The 16925-nt window shown below is 49.9% G+C and overlaps 8 protein-coding genes across 9 annotated transcripts; 7 read left to right on the top strand and 1 right to left on the bottom strand.

Annotated features, from left to right (window-relative positions):
• Positions 1 to 1556: 1556 nt before the first annotated feature.
• LOC9646340 (mitochondrial import inner membrane translocase subunit TIM17-2) lies at positions 1557 to 2854 on the top strand. Its single transcript, XM_002976122.2, has 2 exons — positions 1557 to 2378; positions 2740 to 2854. Exon 1 carries the CDS (start codon positions 1619 to 1621, stop codon positions 2330 to 2332), a length of 714 nt encoding a protein of 237 aa, XP_002976168.1. The 5' UTR covers positions 1557 to 1618; the 3' UTR covers positions 2333 to 2378; positions 2740 to 2854.
• Positions 2855 to 3084: 230 nt separating this feature from the next.
• On the top strand, positions 3085 to 4503 carry LOC9645861 (chaperone protein DnaJ). Its single transcript, XM_002976121.2, has 4 exons — positions 3085 to 3435; positions 3504 to 3572; positions 3640 to 4152; positions 4213 to 4503. Exons 1-3 carry the CDS (start codon positions 3205 to 3207, stop codon positions 3877 to 3879), a joined length of 540 nt encoding a protein of 179 aa, XP_002976167.1. The 5' UTR covers positions 3085 to 3204; the 3' UTR covers positions 3880 to 4152; positions 4213 to 4503.
• LOC9646339 (splicing factor SF3a60 homolog) lies at positions 4419 to 6635 on the bottom strand. Its single transcript, XM_024681073.1, has 11 exons — positions 6420 to 6635; positions 6250 to 6366; positions 6072 to 6173; positions 5855 to 6015; positions 5705 to 5801; positions 5503 to 5649; positions 5235 to 5450; positions 5112 to 5189; positions 4928 to 5059; positions 4724 to 4870; positions 4419 to 4672 (listed from the first exon to the last, which is right to left on the bottom strand). Exons 1-11 carry the CDS (start codon positions 6591 to 6593, stop codon positions 4526 to 4528), a joined length of 1518 nt encoding a protein of 505 aa, XP_024536841.1. The 5' UTR covers positions 6594 to 6635; the 3' UTR covers positions 4419 to 4525.
• Positions 6636 to 6732: 97 nt separating this feature from the next.
• LOC9646338 (TVP38/TMEM64 family membrane protein slr0305) lies at positions 6733 to 8342 on the top strand. Of its 2 annotated transcripts, XM_024681079.1 has the most exons (8): positions 6733 to 7213; positions 7281 to 7333; positions 7399 to 7491; positions 7584 to 7807; positions 7862 to 7928; positions 7992 to 8099; positions 8167 to 8222; positions 8267 to 8342. In XM_024681079.1, the coding sequence occupies exons 1-7, from the start codon at positions 6772 to 6774 to the stop codon at positions 8188 to 8190; spliced, it is 1011 nt and encodes a 336-aa protein (XP_024536847.1). In that variant the 5' UTR covers positions 6733 to 6771; the 3' UTR covers positions 8191 to 8222; positions 8267 to 8342. The 2 variants fall into 2 exon arrangements, with proteins under 2 accessions (XP_024536847.1, XP_002976166.2); XM_002976120.2 differs by having other exon boundaries at positions 8167 to 8290.
• Positions 8283 to 10190, top strand: LOC9646337 (homogentisate 1,2-dioxygenase). The gene is made up of 9 exons (XM_024681074.1): positions 8283 to 8504; positions 8563 to 8793; positions 8850 to 8929; positions 8990 to 9157; positions 9207 to 9385; positions 9452 to 9521; positions 9584 to 9738; positions 9790 to 9873; positions 9924 to 10190. Exons 1-9 carry the CDS (start codon positions 8314 to 8316, stop codon positions 10101 to 10103), a joined length of 1338 nt encoding a protein of 445 aa, XP_024536842.1. The 5' UTR covers positions 8283 to 8313; the 3' UTR covers positions 10104 to 10190.
• A 110-nt stretch (positions 10191 to 10300) lies between these two features.
• Positions 10301 to 11750, top strand: LOC112348477 (pentatricopeptide repeat-containing protein At2g13600-like). Its single transcript, XM_024681075.1, has 2 exons — positions 10301 to 11549; positions 11614 to 11750. The coding sequence occupies exons 1-2, from the start codon at positions 10382 to 10384 to the stop codon at positions 11649 to 11651; spliced, it is 1206 nt and encodes a 401-aa protein (XP_024536843.1). The 5' UTR covers positions 10301 to 10381; the 3' UTR covers positions 11652 to 11750.
• A 41-nt stretch (positions 11751 to 11791) lies between these two features.
• LOC112348410 (pentatricopeptide repeat-containing protein At4g16835, mitochondrial-like) lies at positions 11792 to 12529 on the top strand. The gene is made up of 2 exons (XM_024680811.1): positions 11792 to 12443; positions 12525 to 12529. The coding sequence occupies exons 1-2, from the start codon at positions 11792 to 11794 to the stop codon at positions 12527 to 12529; spliced, it is 657 nt and encodes a 218-aa protein (XP_024536579.1).
• LOC9645860 lies at positions 12330 to 15709 on the top strand. Its single transcript, XM_002976118.2, has 9 exons — positions 12330 to 12443; positions 12525 to 13099; positions 13162 to 13364; positions 13421 to 13618; positions 13684 to 13851; positions 13898 to 14261; positions 14323 to 14543; positions 14612 to 14834; positions 14915 to 15709. The coding sequence occupies exons 2-9, from the start codon at positions 12601 to 12603 to the stop codon at positions 15658 to 15660; spliced, it is 2622 nt and encodes an 873-aa protein (XP_002976164.2). The 5' UTR covers positions 12330 to 12443; positions 12525 to 12600; the 3' UTR covers positions 15661 to 15709.
• The last annotated feature ends 1216 nt before the right edge of the window (positions 15710 to 16925 follow it).

The following is a 16925-nucleotide window of genomic DNA, read 5'->3' as shown; positions in this document are numbered from 1 at the left end:
TAGATTCACAAACCTGGACGAACTATGCAAAGTTCGCTACAGTCGCATATCGCAATTATATGTCGCGCCTCTGCTCCGCTGCTCCGCATAGCTCTCTTGACATGGGTATTTTCAGCTCCTTTCTTTCTTCTATTTTACTAGTGCAGTGATCGAGGAAATGAAACTCGAGTGCGAGAAGCGAACTGCCTGATTTGTTCAGTCCCATGTTCCCAGATGACGAGGAAGAGGAGTTAACCGTGGAATGGTACATATGCATTGTTGCTAAGCATTCATTTGCCAGCACTCTTTTCAAACTGACTAGACATTGTTCAACTTCCAAACTGAGGAGTCTCAGATAATCAGATTGCTCTAGCTCTTTGGTGTGCACTCGGATTTTGGAGCGGGCGTGCTACACTGATCTTCGTAAGAGGATCTCATGGCGATGTGGAGAAGTAAGCACAGATTGGTTTTGCTGTTGGGGGTGCCTGAGATTGGCAAGAGCGCCTTTCTCATTACAACTCTAGATCTACCTCCAGCTGATGAAGGTCAGGAAGGCGGTAGCGTTTCAGAATAAGAGTGGTCATCTCTATCTCTTCGAACCGCAGCACACTGAGAAGATGGCATGTATTGGCGCGAGGGCTACAGATGTTTCGCCCTTGAGCAGCAAGGGCGTCCTCTTTGACCCGGAACTTCACTGGCTTGTGGACGGCGAGCTGGTCGATCCTCCAGCATTCAAATGCAAGGTTCTATTGGCAGCCAGCCCAAAGTTGACGGACTTTCAGGAGTTTGATAAGGATGGCCGCACTCAGCACGTGTTTCTACCGGTTTGGTCTGCTGCCGAGATTGCTCTGGCTTGGCAGGAAGTATTTGATCCTGTCCATTTCATGTCTGAGTCATCCCACTCCCAGGATGAAGTCGGAAAGCTCGAGTTTGAAGCAATAACAGAGTTTGACACTCGAGGTGGTGAAGGAAAGGCACCAGAAATGGGGGAGGGCTCGGCCCGGTTTGTGTTGGAGAGGCCGCACACTGACCTGGATTCCTTGGTCGCTGGCTTGAATTCTGTCCAGCAGACAGTAGAGGCAATAGGGAAGCGGATCATAGTCGGTGATCACCCGTCTCACAAGATGGTACACCAGAGGGTCAGACCAGGATTCGGTGGCTACGAGTGCATGTTCGCGTCTCCATACCTCGTCGATGCAGCGGCGAAGAAACTCAACGAGTCTAGGGAGCTGAGTACGTTCCAGAGCTTCAAGACCATGGATGCAAGTGCCACATTTTCCGGAAAGAGCTAAAGATCAAGCGAGCCAAAGCTGTGAAAGACGGGCTCAAGTGTAGCGGAATGTTTGAAAGTGATGGAGCACACAAGTATAGCTACCTCGTCGGAACTTTATCGGGAAGTATTGGCTACCAAACTTGGAAGAAGCAAAATGTCAATGACAGTCAAAGAAAAATCTTTGATTGCTAATCTTATGGTCAATGAATGTCAATGGTCCTCTTATTATTCTCTTGCATATTCTGTTAAGGCTATGTTAAATCTACCATATTCGGCTACAGTTAGTTAGGTCTAGGGTTGAGGGTTTTGTGCCGCGATTTCTAGGGCTCGAGAGGGCGAGGGGCGAGCGGCGAGAGAGAGACAGCCATGGCGACGCCGGATCACGCGCGCGAGCCGTGCCCGGACCGCATCCTCGACGACATTGGCGGCGCATTCAGCATGGGCGCCATCGGCGGCTCGGTCTACCACTTCATCCGCGGCGTCTACAACTCCCCGCGAGGTGAGCGCCTGCTGGGCGGCGCGCAGGGCGTGCGCATGAACGCGCCGCGCGTCGGCGGTAGCTTCGCCGTCTGGGGCGGCCTCTTCTCCACCTTCGATTGCACCATGGTCTACTTGCGCCAGAAGGAGGACCCCTGGAACTCCATCGCCGCGGGTGCCGCCACCGGCGGCTTCCTCCAGCTGCGAGCCGGGATGAAGAGCGCCACCAGGTCGGCGATCTTTGGCGGCGTGCTGCTCGCGCTCATCGAGGGCGCGGGGCTGATGCTCAACCGGATGATGACGCCGCCGCCGCCACCCATGGAGGAGCCAATTCCACAGACCGGGCCGCCCTCCTCTGGTATCTTCCCATTTCCAGCTCCAAACACTGCGGGGATGGGTGGCCAGTTTCCTTCTTCTCCAGGTGGTGGTAGCGGTGGTGGTGGTGGCGCCAGCGATGGTTCTTCTTCGTCTTCCTCGGGCTCTAGTTCTTGGTACTCGGGATGGTTTGGAGGGACGAAGGAGGAGCCCAAGCCTTACAACGAGAAGCTGGACAGTTTTGAGGCGAATCCACCCCCGCCGATGCCCGGCTTCGAGGTGAAGTGAGCGAGGGAGGTCTGGCGTGGACGTGTACATGCAAGGACTTCGCGAGGTACTTCTCTTTTGTTCTTGTTTAGAAGTGAGATTTGCTTCCAAGTTTTGCCTTGAGAGTTTCTCGAGGTTGCAAGGACTTGATCTTCGGTTAGAAGTGAGAGTTCCTTCCACGTTTTCCCTAGAGATTTTCTCAAGGTTTGCGAGGACTTGATCTTTGGTTGGAAGTGTGGCTTTCCTCTCTATCTTTGTTTACTCAGAGTTAGTTACACTGCAGACTAAAAGTTTTTTTTTTTAGTTCTTCGTACACTGTAGATTAAACGTCTCGAGTGTTTCCAGTTTTTTTTTTAATTCAAGAGGACTGTTCCTTTGTGTTACTCTTGCAAGCCAGTCTGTCGGTACTGACTGTGATTCGTTTACAGATGGCTCGTGGTCCGGCCAGCTTGGCCTCGTGAGTGATGCGGTCTCAAGTCGTGTGTTCTCTTATTTCATTTTTACTTCCATCGTGGAATACTTTAAAGTCTGTTCTTGCGCTTCCTTCTCTCTTTCTCTCCTCTCTGTTCTTTAGTGTCGGCTTTGTATGCTTCGACTGTCGTGTTGTTGCAGGCGCGCCATGCTACGCGATAGCGAAAGCCCAGCAGCAGGTTTTGTATATCATTGTACCATGGTTTTGATCGGTTTTTCTAACTGAAGCATGTTTTCCGCGTGCTTTTCCAGGAGAAGAAAAGGACGAAACTTCTGGTGGCCGGGTCAGTGCTGGTGGGTCTCGGTCGTACTGCCCACGTTTTTGAACAGGCAACGGGTGCTACAAAAGGCAGCGGAGCCCCCTTTTCTTCCCCAGCAGCCAAAGCTGCAAATCTTTCGGAAGGACGACTCGACTCTCTGATATGGGAATCTCATCGCCAGCTCTAGCAGGGATTGAGTATAGCCGCTCCAGCTTCATCATGGGTGACAAGCTTCAAGCTTCCTCTTCTGGTTCCTCGAGCAGGCGGAATTCTGGGAGGAGGATGGTGGTCGCTGCACAGTCGGCTGCGATTGATAGCCACTTCGTTTTGGGATTGGATTACAGTGCCTCCAAGCAAGAGATCAAGCGGGCTTACAGGAACCTTGCGCTCCAGGTGTGTAGGATCTTTGTCAATTATGTTTGCTGGTGTTCTGATCTCGTTATTCCTTGCGTTGTTTCCAGTACCATCCGGATGTTTGCAAGGGGACTGGGAACGAGCACGTTTTCACTCAGATCAATCTTGCCTACGAGGTTAGCAGTTTAACTTCTTTGGTGGTTTTGTTTCTTTGTGCTTAGCTCTTTTGTTTCCTTGTTGCAGTGCTTGATGAGCGAATCTCAAAGCCAGCAAAAGCTCCAGGAAAACTCGAGAGTGGATCCAAACTCCAAAGCTAGAAGCGCTGGATCCATGGAAGACGAGTGGCTATCCGAGGGCTACACGTTTGAGGAGATTTTTGGAAAGAGCCCGTGCTACCAGACTGTCGATGAATCTTTGTTCCGCGAGGTGGAAGAGAGGCCGAGAAGAAAGGTCAAGAAGAGCAGCTCTCGCGAGGATTGGTAGGTTTGCTCTATAGTCAACACGCTGACCCGTAGACTGGCGCTGACTGGCAGGCAAAACAGATAAGAGGGTGTTACATTGAAAAAAACACCGATTTTTGTGTAGAAAGTAAAAACTACTTTCTACTTTCTAGTAAAAAGAAAGTAAAATAAGAAGTGGCTCTATGACGAGCTGCCACGTCTGGAGCGAAATGTCAGTATTTGATTGGCTCACTCTTTGTTGATAACACATGATCGATTTCTTCCATTTTATCACCGAGTCATGGCATCAGCACAGGTATGATCACTCCGTGTTCTTCAATCCCGATCGATTCATTGTTTCTCTTTGGTTTTCTAGAATCCTTCTTCCACTGGTACCACCAAGTTGGCCGAGGAGCACGCCAAGAATCTATCAGCCGAGAATGAGAAAAAGGAGAGCGCGGAGGTAGTACCGTCAGTGGATCGTCGATCCGGTCCAGGCCAGCACCAGCAAAAGGATGCGATCCCGACTGTGGTGGTGCACGAGAACGCGGATGATCCTGCCAAGAAATCTGGAACGAAGAGTTGAGAGTTCCACAGCATAGCTGCTGCTCATAGTTTTTGATTGTGATCCAAAAATGTGGACAGCGAATAGAAGATGTTAGTAGTATACATACAGAGACAATGGTGCCTTAGATGAGCCCCTGTCGTTGTAAGTCGGTGTAAGTTTTCTTGTTGTAAACGTTCCCGTCCCTGTCCTCGTACTCCTCTTCCAGGTCCGGGCGCCACTTGTTCATGCCCGACCGCTCCTGGATGATCTCGTACAGCGCCTTTGCGTCCTGGTACAAGATTGTCATTGTCTGTAAGCATAAAAAAATGAAAGTAAGTACCTTGATGGAAGTAATCTCATGAAAGTTTTTCGTGTTTGGTATTCCTAAGCAGCGCATGCCGTGCTGATGCCTCCATTCTTTGAAGTGTCGTTCGAAGGCCCTTCGCCCCCAGTAGCTGGAGTTTCCACATATCTCGCATTTGAACTCCTGCAAAACAAAGGAGAGGAGATGAAGGCTTGCAAAAGAAGGAGCATAACTTTTTACCTGGCCCAAGCCGTGAAGCTTGTACAACCAATATGGAATCGGCTTCCCGTCCCACCCCATCGGCAGCTTCAACGGATTGTAAAACTGCTGCTCCTCTTCCTCGCTCTCACTTTCCGGTTGTACTTCCACTTGCTGTGAAAGATAATGTTAGCCAAAGGCTCAAACGCAAAGAACACAAACTTACTTCTTCCCGCTCTTCTTCCATTTCCTCGTAGGTGAATGCCTGCTTCTTCTCCACGTGGCCCTTCGTCTCCTCGATGGCCTGTACCAAAGCGTCAACGAAAGAATAAGGGTAATAAACTCATACCTCATGAAGTAGCTCAGTCAAGCGACGTATCCGACATTCGTTCAATGCAATGTCCTTGATATTTGGAAGAGACTCGTCACCATTCTTTTTCGGTTTCATTCCTTTAGCGAAGTGCTTACTGTCAAGTTGGTCCAGTGGTTGTAGCTTTGTAAGCCAGAGCCGCTCCGCGCGTTGCTGGACAGTTCCTCCGCTTTTCAGGCCCAAAAATGCCAGTGACTGCAAAGAGTTGATGCTTGGTCAAGTCACAGAGAAGAAGAAACTTACATACCTGTTTTAGCCTCTCTCCCCCAAGCTGCACAAGCTCTTCAGGAGAGTGATAGTTATCAATATTGATCGGATTCAAATTCTTCACTCCTTTGTTTTCCCAGCCTTCTACCTTCCCGGCGAGCCATCGCTCCTCAAACTCTGCCTCGACCTGAAAAAACGCGAAATCAAAGGATGAACAGACAACGCAATCAATGATGTTGTACCTTTGTGAGTTTTTTCTCAATGTCCTGTAGGGGCTGAGTTCTCTGGTAAAAAGACACAAGATAATGCATCAGATCCTCCACGTATTCAGTGTACTGTCTGCATGATCGCTAAAAGTGTAAGATGCACAGAATAAAAGAAAAAAAACTTGCCTTGAGAGCTTGTGCATCTGAGGAATTTTGTGCAGTTGAAAGAAGGTCTCGATGTAAGCCGAGTACTCCAGCTGCTGCTCTTTATCCTTCTTCTTCACGAAGCTCAAATTCACGTAGCGTTGATGCAACTCGTGCAGGTCGAGAAACCGCCCATACCCTTCCTGCAGAAAAGGTAGAGAGGATTCACCGCGAGAAAACAAAGAAAATAAAACTTTACCTCTCCACTGAACTCGATGTAAGGTTCTTCCTGGAAAACTTGTTCCAGATCATCGACTTCCATGGCTTGGAGTGATGGGTGTCGTCGATGGTACTCGCGAATCTAAATAGAAAGAACACAATCGCGAAAGATGAGCTCAAAGAAAACAATCCATTTATCTTTCCTACGCACTACTCACCTCCTTGAGCCGATCGTAGAAAGCGCTAAAGACATTATTCTGGCCGGGAGCGGTTTGGCCTCCAAGCGCAGCAATCTCATCACTCCTGGCACCATCAGCGTCTTCGTAGATATCCACCTACGATCAAAATCCACCCATGAAGAAACCGAAGAAATGGAGCTCACGCTTACCAGCTTAGAAGTCGCCAGCGTCATCGCTTCCAGCATCATCTTGACGCGATGACTCTGGTACAATCGATCCTTGTGTGACTTGACCTCCTTCTGGAGCTCCTTGACCACCATTCGCTCCAAACGCTCGATGTCGTCATGCGCAGATCGAGCTTGCTCCAGCAGCGTGGCCGACATCGTCTCCTTCCTCCTGCTCAAAACCCTAACCCTAGGAGCCCAATATCCTGCCACGTAAGCATTTTTGTTCCCCTTTGCCAAAAGCCCTAAGCCTCTGTTTCCAAAACTCCTAACCCTAAAAATCCCGCCACGTAAGCCTCTTTGTTTCAAAATTTCCCCTTTGAGTGAGGTTTTTGCTATGGCGGCGCCGGTGTGCGTCCAGCATGCCTTCTCCAGCTCGCCACAGCAATGCGACATCCAAATGCGGGCTACCGGCGGCCAAGGCAGCGCTGGATTCTTGGCCGCGAGGAGCGCCAATCCAATCAACGATAGGGTTCGTCATCGCCAGGCCAGAGTCGCGCTGCTTGTCAAGGCGTCATCGTCGCTCAAGGACGGGGAGAGGTCCACGGCGGCTACTCCAGCGGACGATCGCAATGCGAGCCAGTCGAGCGGCGAGAATGTGGTGAGATCCGAGGAAATCAGGGAGGATGAGGAGGCCGTGTCTGGCGATGCGGCTGTCAAAGGGACTGTTCTTGCGGGATTGCTGCTTATCGGCACGGTGGGAGGATTTGCCGGGGCTGGATACTACTACCGGGATCAAATAAACGAATTTTTGCTCCAGTTCGCGGATGTCATCGAAGGTATGGAACTGTTCTATTCGATTCTCTTGCTTTTATCTGAGAACTTTTTTTTTTGGGAATTTTTTAGCATATGGACCTGCTGGTTATGCTATCTTCATCGCTGTGTATGCCGGTTTAGAGGTATGTCTTGCTTTTTTCATAAGAAAACTAGAGATCTTCTCACTAGCCTACTCTTGATCGTTCAGGTTCTAGCGATTCCGGCCATTCCACTCACAATGTCAGCTGGATTGCTTTTTGGTACGCTGACAGGAACAGTGATTGTATCGGTTTCTGGCACGGTAAGTGGTCATGCATGGAGCAATTTCTTTCTTTTCGTCGATCGTTCGAACTGATTTTTTTTTGTTTGGCTTTTTCTCGGATTGTTTTCTAGATTGCAGCAACGCTCTCGTTTCTTATCGCTAGATATGTTGCTCGTGACAAGATTTTGAAGCTAGCCGAAGGCAACAAAAAGTATATGGCCATTGACAAGGCAATCGGTGAGAATGGTTTTCGAGTTGTTGCTCTTCTTCGGCTCAGTCCCCTTCTTCCCTTCTCCCTGGGGAATTATCTTTACGGTTTGACGTCCGTAAAGCTTGTTCCTTATGTATTGGGGAGGTACTTGATTCTTTTCCTTGGCAAAACCGTTGCAAATTTTACTTGTTTTTTCAGCTGGGTTGGCATGCTACCAGGAACTTGGGCTTATGTGAGCGCAGGAGCATTTGGTCGAGCTTTAATCGTATGTTTGCTTTCGTTTTTCCTCTAAAAATGCTTGTTTTTTTTCCCTTCCATAATTTTACAGCAAGAATCAGAATCGAAATTGCCGGGAGGTCCCCAGCAGCTCGCTACGCTTGGATTAGGATTGCTGGCGACAGTAGTTGCTGCAGGATATGTTACGAGACTAGCCAAGGTTAAGGTTTTCACATCATTCGGCTATCGTGGTTCTAACTTTACTCATTTTTCTTCTCTTTTGCCAGGATTCTATAAAGGACATCGAGTAAAGAGAGAGTGAGAGAGAGCGAAGACTGTATAGGTACTAATTTTGTACGTCTCTAACTGTATTCAATTTGTATATAGGAGAAGTCACAAAATGGCTACCCTCATCCTAGAACATTTTGTTTGCAATGGAGAAAAGAGAGTGTGAGTTTGAAAATTTGGAGTATCAAAGGGGATTTGGCAATCACTTTCGAAGCGAGGCTCTGCAAGGTGCTCTACCAAATGGACAGAACAGCCCTCTCCACTGCCCATATGGTTTGTATGCCGAACAACTTTCGGGAACGGCCTTCACTACTCCAAGGAAACAGAATTTCAGAAGGTACTCGCAATTCTAGCAGTGGATTTTGCCAATTTACTCTGTAATCATTTTGATTCAGCTGGCTGTATCGGATCAAGCCATCTGTTGGACACGAACCATTCCAGCTTTATTCTTCTCCATCTCTGAACTTCGCTGGCGTTATTGATAAGGATCGTTTCCTCACAACGCCAACGCAGTTGCGGTGGAAGCCTCTGGAGTGTCCAGAACATCCAAGAGACTTTGTTCATGGCCTCTTTACAGTGTGTGGAGCCGGAAGCCCCTTTCTTCGACACGGTTACATGATCCATATGTAAGCAATCAGATCTTGTATTTTTGTTCTCTCTAAGGAAATTTCTCGTGTTGCAGCTACGTGGCAAACAAATCCATGGAAGACTGTGCGTTGGCTAACGCTGACGGGGACTTTTTGATTGTTCCACAGCAAGGACGTAAGAACTAATTTTGCTCAACTCTTCTCGTTTTTATCTGCATTTTGCTTTCAATAACAGGTCTTTGGATTAAAACTGAATTCGGGAAACTGCAAGTTTGCCCTGGTGAAATCGTTGTTCTTCAGCTAGGAATGCGTTTTGCTATCGAACTACCAGACGCAACCTCTCGTGGCTACATTCTAGAGGTTTTCAGCGGGCATTTTCAGCTTCCGGACCTTGGCCTTATTGGTTAGTTTCAAGATAAAGAGGTTCTGACGTTATTGTTAGTTCGCCACAGGTGCTAATGGTCTTGCTGAAGTCGGAGAGTTTGAAACTCCTGTAGCGTGGTTTGAGAATAAGCACTGCGAGGCTGGTTTCACCATTTTCCACAAATTTGGAGGCCAGATGTTTTCAGCAAAACAAGAACATTCCCCGTTTAATGTCGTAGCTTGGCACGGCAACTATGCACCATACAAGGTAAACATTTGAAACTTAGCAGGAGGTCTCTAAAGTTCTTTCTTCTGTCTTCTCTATTTCATACAGTATGACCTCAGGAAATTTTGTCCAGTTAACACGGTGTTGTTTGATCACGCGGACCCGTCTATAAACACAGGTACCAGCAGACCTTTTCAGATTTTGTGTGTGCTTCACCCGGGTTTCGTGTAACCTGTGCAGTTCTCACAGTCCCTTCGGAGAAGCCCGGCATGGCGGTGGTCGACTTTGTGGTATTTCCACCTCGATGGTCAGTGGCGGAGCACACATTCCGACCGCCATACTTCCACAGAAACTGCATGAGCGAGTTCATGGGGCTTATCTCCGGCTCTTACGAGGTAGACAATTCCTGTTTTCTCTCCAAAATGGTTCATCCTTGTGGTTCTTAGGCCAAGGCGGGCGGATTCCTTCCGGGAGGTGCGAGCTTGCATTGCTGCATGACACCCCATGGCGTGGATGCTACAACTTACGAGGTATTCTCGATCCTTTGTCTAGTTCTCACGCTATTTCCATGTTCTTCTAGAGCACGATCAGCGCAACATCACAGGAACCTGTCAAGGTGTCGACCAACGCTCTAGCTTTCATGTTTGAATCGTCGCTCACTCCCCAAGTAGCGATCTCGGCGTATAACTCACAGCAGCGAGACGCTGAGTATCACCAGTGCTGGAGTGGCCTGAACTCTCATTTTGCGCTTGAAAGCTAGCCAAATCGCGACCGTTAGATCGGACGGATCACAGCCCGCCACATGGCTCGGAAAATCGCTACCGTCAATATCACATGGCTTGATCCAGGATCTCTTAACTTTAGGGTTTATTATCTTGCTCGCCTCTCTCCAAATTCACGCTAGGAGCGTGTTCTCCATGGATTGCGAATGGATGCAGTGAGAAAATGTGATGCTTCACTGGCCATTGCTGCTTCTCTGGCAATCTGATAGAATGCGTGTTGAAATTTCCTTGTTTTCCAGCGAAATCTCGGGCATGAATGGCCCTTGCGGATCGATGCGAGCAGATCCACGCCCTGCTATCCGCGTTGAAATCATGCCACAAGTCGCGCAATCTCGAGAAAGGCCAGAGGCTTCACAGTGATGCGATCCAAGACGGGGATGAATCGAACCAGTATTTTGGCAACGGTCTTCTCAGCATGTATGGAAAATGCGGTTCCATGGTGGACGCCCAACAGGTTTTTGATGCAATGCCTTCTCGAGATGTGGTCTCATGGAACGCTTTGATCGCAGGCTATGCCGAGAATGGGGATGAAAGGCTGGGACTGGAAGTTTTTTCCTCCATGCAACGAGAGGGATACAAGCCAGATGCTCGAAGCTTTGTTGCTGCGCTCAAAGCCTTGGCGAGCTTGGCAGCCGCGGAAGAAGGGCGAGAGATAGAAGGCAAGCTCGTCAAAGAGGAGTGTCTCAAGCAAGGGAGAATTCTTCACTCGCAAGCTCGAATAAGTGGCTACGAATCCAACGTTTTCCTTGCCAACACTCTGGTGGATATGTACGCGAAGTGTGGAAGCCTGGTGGATGCCCGGCGAGCTTTTGCTAGCATGCCTCGCCGGAGCGTTGTCTCTTGGAACGCGATGCTGCTGGGCTGTGCGGACAATGGCGAGGCCGAGGAGGGGATGGGGCTGTTCGAAAGCATGCAAAGTGATGGAAGCTGCGAACCGGATGCGAGAACTTTTGTGGCCGCGCTGAAGAACTGCTCGATCCAGGCGGTGAAGGAAGAAGCCCGGCTGGTTGACGGGATGTTGCTGAAGCTGGAGAGCTTGAAACGAGGGATGGCTATTCACGCCGAAGCGGCGAGAAGGAAGCATGACTTAGACGGATATGTGACGAGCAGCTTGGTGGATATGTATGCCAAGTGTGGGAGCTTGGGTGACGCGAGGAAAGTTTTCGAAAGCATGCCGCACAGAAGCGTGGTAGCGTGGAATGCATTGCTGCTAGGCTGCGTTGAGAACAGGGAAGCGGAGGTGGCGTTGGAGCTGTTCTCTTCTATGCAAAGTCCGGATGCTCTCAGTTTTGTTGCTGCTCTGAAAGCATGCATTCTCCTGGCTACTACTGATGGAGACGCTGGCCGGGTTTCTCTCGAACGAGGCATGGCTATCCATACTCGAGCTGCAAAGTTGGGCTACGACTCCGAGACCAATGTGTTAGGTACGTTGGCCGACTTGTATTTCAAGTGTGGAAGTTTCACAGATGCGATGAGGGTGTTTCACAGGAGTTCTCGTCGGCATCGAGTGCTGTGGAACACGCTGATACTGAGTTATGTGGACAGCGGCGAACCAGAGCTGGCTCTCGAGATTTTCCTTCGCTTGCGAGCCGACGACCCTGAGAGGTGTGCTCCGGACGCTCGAACGTTCGCAGCGGCGCTCAAGGCGTGTGGCAGTGTTGTCTCTATGGAGATCTCTGCGGTGATCCACGCTGATATTCTTCGACGGGGCCTTGAGAAGGACGGAGTTCTGGTCACTTGTTTGGTGGACGCTTGCTGCCGATGCGGAAGAATGGTCGCTGCTCAGCACGTAGTTGATGCTCTGGTCTCGGAGGACTTGATAGCCTGGAACGCGCTGCTAACGGGATACAGTCGTCATGGAGACCATGAAAGGGTCTTGGAACTGTTCGAGAGAATGCGGGGTGAAGGCTTGGAACCGGACTCCATCACTTTTATGGCCGTTCTCAGCGCGTGTGGTCACTGCGGCCTGGTCGAGAGAGGCAAGAGGTTCTTCAAGGCAATGGTTTCAAACTTTAGGATTCAGGCCGAGATAGAGCACTACCACTGCATGGTGGATATCTTTGGTCGTGCCAATCGGCTGGGTGATGCTTTGGAGACCGTGAGAAGCATGCCATTCAGACCGACTGCTGTGACATGGACGATTGTTCTCGGGGCTTGTCGCAAGTGGAAGGATGTGGTAGTCGGACGGCTCGCGTTTGAATCACTGCTAGCTATGAATGAAGCGGACACGGCAGCGTATATGTTGATGGGAAACATTTATGCGAGCAGAAATATGTGGACCGAGAAAGCGGAGATCGTCCAACGCAAGTTTCTAAAAGGTACGTTTATTTTGCAAGGGATAGAGTAGAGAAGAAAAAGGAACTTTGTGATCTTACCTCTGACTTATTCTTTTCTCGCAGTTTGATCACCTTTAATTCCCTTTTCCAAAAAACGAAGATCATCTGAAGTTATTTTTGGAGTCCCAGCTGTTATAAAATGACCCCAAGCTCTCGAGAAAATCTCAAGGAAGGAGAAAGGATGAGGCTTGCGAGTTTGCTCCTCGTCTCCACTCTGTTCGTTGCATGCTCCGCGATCAGTGGGGATCCGCCGGTTCAGATATGTATCAACGACGTGACGGTGAACATCTCGAACTATCTCCGCTACACGCACAGCATCGATCCTCGGCTCGACACTTACAACTACACGGAGGACTACACAGCGCCGATGTCGGATCCTCCTCCAGCTATTGTTCCAGCCAGCTTTGCTGCAGCGGCTAGCAAGATTCACCTGCTGGAAGGATCTTCGCTCCACAAAGTCCGGATCGACGCCGACTCGCTACAAGGCAAGGGCCAGCAGACGAATCTCGAGTACCTTCTCATGCTGGACGTGGATAGTCTGGCCTATAGCTTCCGCAACAATTCGGGATTGCCGACAAAGGGTGTTCCTTACGGAGGATGGGAGGCTCCAGACCAAGAGCTCAGAGGACACTTCGTTGGTAAGCTAAACTACATTGGAGTTTTCTACGTGCTTAGTTACAGTATTGTTTTTGTGATCCAGGGCACTACTTGAGTGCCACTGCAAAGATGTGGGCAAGTACACACAATGAGGAGCTGAAACGGAGGATGGATCATCTCGTGGATATACTAGATGAGTGCCAGCAAAAGATTGGGACTGGTTACTTGTCAGCGTTTCCTCTCAACTTGTTCACTCGTTTCGAGACGTATCGTCCAGTATGGGCTCCGTATTACACCATCCACAAGGTGAGTGAGTGTGTCATGAAAGCCGTGTGTTTACTGATTAAACCTTTCCTTTTTAGATAATGGCTGGACTTTTGGATCAGTACACCGAGGCAGGCAATATGAAGGCTCTCCGAATGGTCATTTGGATGGCACAGTATTTCTCAAAACGTGTGGAAAACTACATCGAGAAGTACAGCATTCAAGCTCACTTCCAAGCGCTAAATGAAGAAACTGGTGGCATGAATGATGTTCTCTATGACCTCTATAAGATCACGGTACCTTGTTTTAAGTTGGCATGGTCGTTACCAGATTTCTTACAATGCTTCGTCTTGCCTCGCAGGGTGATCCACAACACTTGAAGCTTGCTCATCTCTTTGACAAGCCATGCTTCCTTGGTCCATTGGCTCTGCAGCAAGACACACTGTCGGGTTTCCATGCCAACACTCATATCCCAATACTGATAGGTGCACAAAAGCGATACGAGCTAACCGGAGACCAAGTTTCCAAGGTAACTACCAGAATTAATTGACTTTCAAGCTCACACTGTCGTGTAGGAGCTGGTCACATTTTTCATGGATGCTGTCAACTCGTCGCACCGCTTCGTCACCGGAGGAACCAGCGATAATGAGTTTTGGAAGGATCCCAACAGGATGGCTTCCTCGCTTGGGAAAGATGTGGAGGAGTCGTGCTCGAGCTACAACATGCTCAAGATCGCCAGAAACTTGTTCAGGTGGACGAAGGAGGCTAGCTACATGGATTACTATGAGCGGCTTATACTCAACGGTGTTCTCACCATCCAGAGAGGAGAACCCGGAGTGATGATTTACATGCTTCCTATGGGCCCTGGAATGGCTAAAACTTCCAGCACTATGGGATGGGGAGATCCGTTTGATTCGTTCTGGTGCTGCTATGGAACTGGTGCGTATTTTCTTGCAAGCTTTTCGTTCACTAACTTGGAGAAAATTTTCTTTCATTTCAGGCATTGAGTCGTTCTCAAAGTTTGGAGACTCGATTTACTTTGAGGACTATGGTGTGAGGGACGAGAATCCAGGAGCACAGCGGCCAATCCCAGCACTTTACGTCGCGCAATTCGTTCCAAGCACACTGGAATGGGACTCGGCCGGTCTCATACTTAAGCAGACCGTAAAACCACTGACCTCGTTTGATCCGGTCATGGAGGTCACCATTCATCTGCACGAGGTAATTCTTTCTCGTTTATTTACTTCCTCTACTTTCGAAGTTACTAACTCATACACAACTTTGGTCAGAATCCAAAAGCAACTATTGAAGAAACAAGCCCGTACCACAAGCTGATCAACACCTTGTACGTTAGAATTCCGTCGTGGGTGGCAAGCGGCTACGAAGCGTATTTCAACGACGAGCCACAAGATATCACGCCGGGATCGTTCTTGGCGATCCAGAGAGAGTGGAAGGCCGGCGACAGACTGACATTCAAGTTCCCAGCAGAAGTGAGACTAGAACACATCCAAGGTATGAAAAATACTCTCTTTGCAAATCTGCAAATCTTCTAACTTTCGTGGTGGTGGTGGTGTGCTTTTCTTTTCTTCCAGATGATCGGGAGGAACACCAGAGCTTGAACGGGATCATGTTTGGACCATTCGTGCTGGCCGGTTTAAGCCACGGTGAATTCGACTTGGGCCCCGTCGACACCTCGTCTCCAAGCGACTGGATCACTCCGGTGAATCCCAGCGACAACGATCTCTTGTACACTTTCCGGATGGGAGACTACCAGCTGGGACACAAGCACCGCACCGTGACGATCGACTCGGCCAGCACCAACGGCACAGACTGGGACTTCCAGGCCACTTTCAAGGTGATATCTTCTTCGTCTCCATCGCTCGCTGCTAGCAAGCATTCCGGACTGGTGGGAAGAGTGGTCTCTCTGGAACTCATGGATCAGCCAGGAAGGATCATCGCCCACTCCGGGATCAACAAGAACTTGGTGGTGGTGGACACTTCCCAGTTCGCGGACAGCACGAACTACTTGTCTCAGGCGAACTTGGGATTCAAGGTGGTTCCAGGGCTGGCGAGCGATAGATTGGTGTCGTTTGAGTCGCAAGATCTCCCAGGCTGCTACATCTACGTCGACGATTGGAGAGTTCCGGCGCAGCTCAAGTGTAGAAGCAAAGAGAACGATGGATTTGATGCCAAGGCGAGCTTCAAGGTGAGCCAGGGATTGAGGAGCTATCATCCGTTGAGCTTCGTCGCGACGAGCCAAGGCTTGAGGAATTTCTTGCTCTTCCCGCAGCTGGCTTACAGGGACGAGCACTACGCTATCTATTTTGATATGGTATAGTCGTATTGTATAGTTTGATATGATCTAGAGAGATGTAAAGGTTTTGAGAGATGGTTGCTAGCTAGAAATCATAGCATCTTCCAGCTTTCTCCCAGTCGCCATAGCGCGTTGGCTCGAGGCCTTGGGGTCCTCCCACCTCCTCATGCTCTACTCCTTTGCCATTCTCATTCTCGTTCTTATTACTCTCAGCCCTAGTGCTACTCAGTTCTTCCTTTGGATCTTCCTTGGAATCGCGCGCATTCTCTTGGTTCTTGGGCGCCGGCTGCTCGATCCGCGCTGCGCCAGACGACCAGAGCCTCGATTGACTGATCGCCAGGCCGGCCCAACGACGACGCAACGCCATGGCCATGGAAGATCACAAACCCTAAATTCCGGAGAGGCTCTTTGCTACGCAGGAATGTTCTTACATTTTGATCACGATGGTGGCGCTGCTGCTTGCGAGGATGCTGGCGATGGCGCTGGAATTCCCAGGTATTTTGGAGGAGGAGGGCCTTTGCAAGCCTTGATAATCGCTTCGACCTAGGAGAGAAGAAAGCCCCAATTTCATCTAGTGAAGAAGAGACGAAGATTTCTGTCTCGCGATACCTGGTGAATGCGGATTAATCGCCTCCTCCTGTTGGCTTTCCTCGTATCATTCATCTTCCATTTCTTCCACACCAGCCCGCCAGTGATCTTCTTGACGATCTGCAGCACATTCGTGAACTGGACCATTGTCTTCCTCGCTAGAACCCTAAACCCCCGCGGAACTTGGAATGTGGTCAGCTCTAGTCAACGTCGGTCAATTTCTGGTCAATCCAGATTCTCATCTTCTCCCACCTCTCGCGATCGGTGTAGAAGTCCCGGAAATCCCACGACTCATCGATCCATCCCCTGGAGATTGCGTGCAGCCTCGCCTGGCGCGCGTGAAAATTGAGCGCCTCGCGCAGTGGCCGGTGATTCGTGATGAATTTGAGCCTCGCCCCATCGATTGCCGCGAAAGTGAGCGCGGCGAGCTCTGGATCGTCGCTGCCGCTCCAATTCCCTCTCGACTCCGCCACCGAGACGAGCAGCCTGTCCCGGATCGATGGATCCAGCACGCGGCACACGATTTGATCGCGGCCGCCATCGCTGCTCTCCGGATCAACCAGGAAACACAGCTGGAGGCGATCGAAGCAGTACTCGATCGGCGAGAACAGCATCAGGCCATTGGCTGGATCGTCGATGTCCTCCAATCCCATCACTGCCTGGGCAACGCGCGCCTACTCGTGCTTGAAGAGATGGGCGGC

The sequence above is a fragment of the Selaginella moellendorffii genome, unplaced genomic scaffold (genome assembly GCF_000143415.4).
Source record: "Selaginella moellendorffii unplaced genomic scaffold, v1.0 SELMOscaffold_29, whole genome shotgun sequence".
NCBI lineage: Eukaryota > Viridiplantae > Streptophyta > Lycopodiopsida > Selaginellales > Selaginellaceae > Selaginella > Selaginella moellendorffii.
The sequence above is the reverse complement of the archived record's forward strand: the minus strand, read 5'-3'. Positions and strand labels throughout refer to the sequence as shown.

Bases quoted from the DNA above. Each gene is read 5' to 3' on its own strand.
- LOC9646337 (XM_024681074.1), top strand. From the start codon at position 8,314: ATGGAGAAAAGAGAGTGTGAGTTTGAAAATTTGGAGTATCAAAGGGGA. The intron at 8,794-8,849 runs GTAAGCAATCAG...CTCGTGTTGCAG, and splicing joins CACGGTTACATGATCCATAT to CTACGTGGCAAACAAATCCA. The intron at 9,739-9,789 runs GTAGACAATTCC...TGTGGTTCTTAG, and splicing joins TTATCTCCGGCTCTTACGAG to GCCAAGGCGGGCGGATTCCT.
- LOC9645861 (XM_002976121.2), top strand. From the start codon at position 3,205: ATGGGAATCTCATCGCCAGCTCTAGCAGGGATTGAGTATAGCCGCTCC. The intron at 3,436-3,503 runs GTGTGTAGGATC...CGTTGTTTCCAG, and splicing joins ACAGGAACCTTGCGCTCCAG to TACCATCCGGATGTTTGCAA. The intron at 3,573-3,639 runs GTTAGCAGTTTA...TCCTTGTTGCAG, and splicing joins AGATCAATCTTGCCTACGAG to TGCTTGATGAGCGAATCTCA.
- LOC9646339 (XM_024681073.1), bottom strand. From the start codon at position 6,593: ATGTCGGCCACGCTGCTGGAGCAAGCTCGATCTGCGCATGACGACATC. The intron at 5,451-5,502 runs GTATGTAAGTTT...AACTCTTTGCAG, and splicing joins GGGGAGAGAGGCTAAAACAG to TCACTGGCATTTTTGGGCCT. The intron at 4,673-4,723 runs GTACTTACTTTC...ATCTTGTACCAG, and splicing joins ATGAGATTACTTCCATCAAG to GACGCAAAGGCGCTGTACGA.
- LOC112348410 (XM_024680811.1), top strand. From the start codon at position 11,792: ATGGAGATCTCTGCGGTGATCCACGCTGATATTCTTCGACGGGGCCTT.
- LOC9645860 (XM_002976118.2), top strand. From the start codon at position 12,601: ATGACCCCAAGCTCTCGAGAAAATCTCAAGGAAGGAGAAAGGATGAGG. The intron at 13,365-13,420 runs GTGAGTGAGTGT...TTTCCTTTTTAG, and splicing joins CGTATTACACCATCCACAAG to ATAATGGCTGGACTTTTGGA. The intron at 14,544-14,611 runs GTAATTCTTTCT...AACTTTGGTCAG, and splicing joins TCACCATTCATCTGCACGAG to AATCCAAAAGCAACTATTGA.
- LOC9646340 (XM_002976122.2), top strand. From the start codon at position 1,619: ATGGCGACGCCGGATCACGCGCGCGAGCCGTGCCCGGACCGCATCCTC.
- LOC112348477 (XM_024681075.1), top strand. From the start codon at position 10,382: ATGGCCCTTGCGGATCGATGCGAGCAGATCCACGCCCTGCTATCCGCG. The intron at 11,550-11,613 runs GTACGTTGGCCG...GGTGTTTCACAG, and splicing joins CTCCGAGACCAATGTGTTAG to GAGTTCTCGTCGGCATCGAG.
- LOC9646338 (XM_024681079.1), top strand. From the start codon at position 6,772: ATGGCGGCGCCGGTGTGCGTCCAGCATGCCTTCTCCAGCTCGCCACAG. The intron at 7,492-7,583 runs GTAAGTGGTCAT...ATTGTTTTCTAG, and splicing joins TTGTATCGGTTTCTGGCACG to ATTGCAGCAACGCTCTCGTT. The intron at 8,100-8,166 runs GTTAAGGTTTTC...CTCTTTTGCCAG, and splicing joins ATGTTACGAGACTAGCCAAG to GATTCTATAAAGGACATCGA.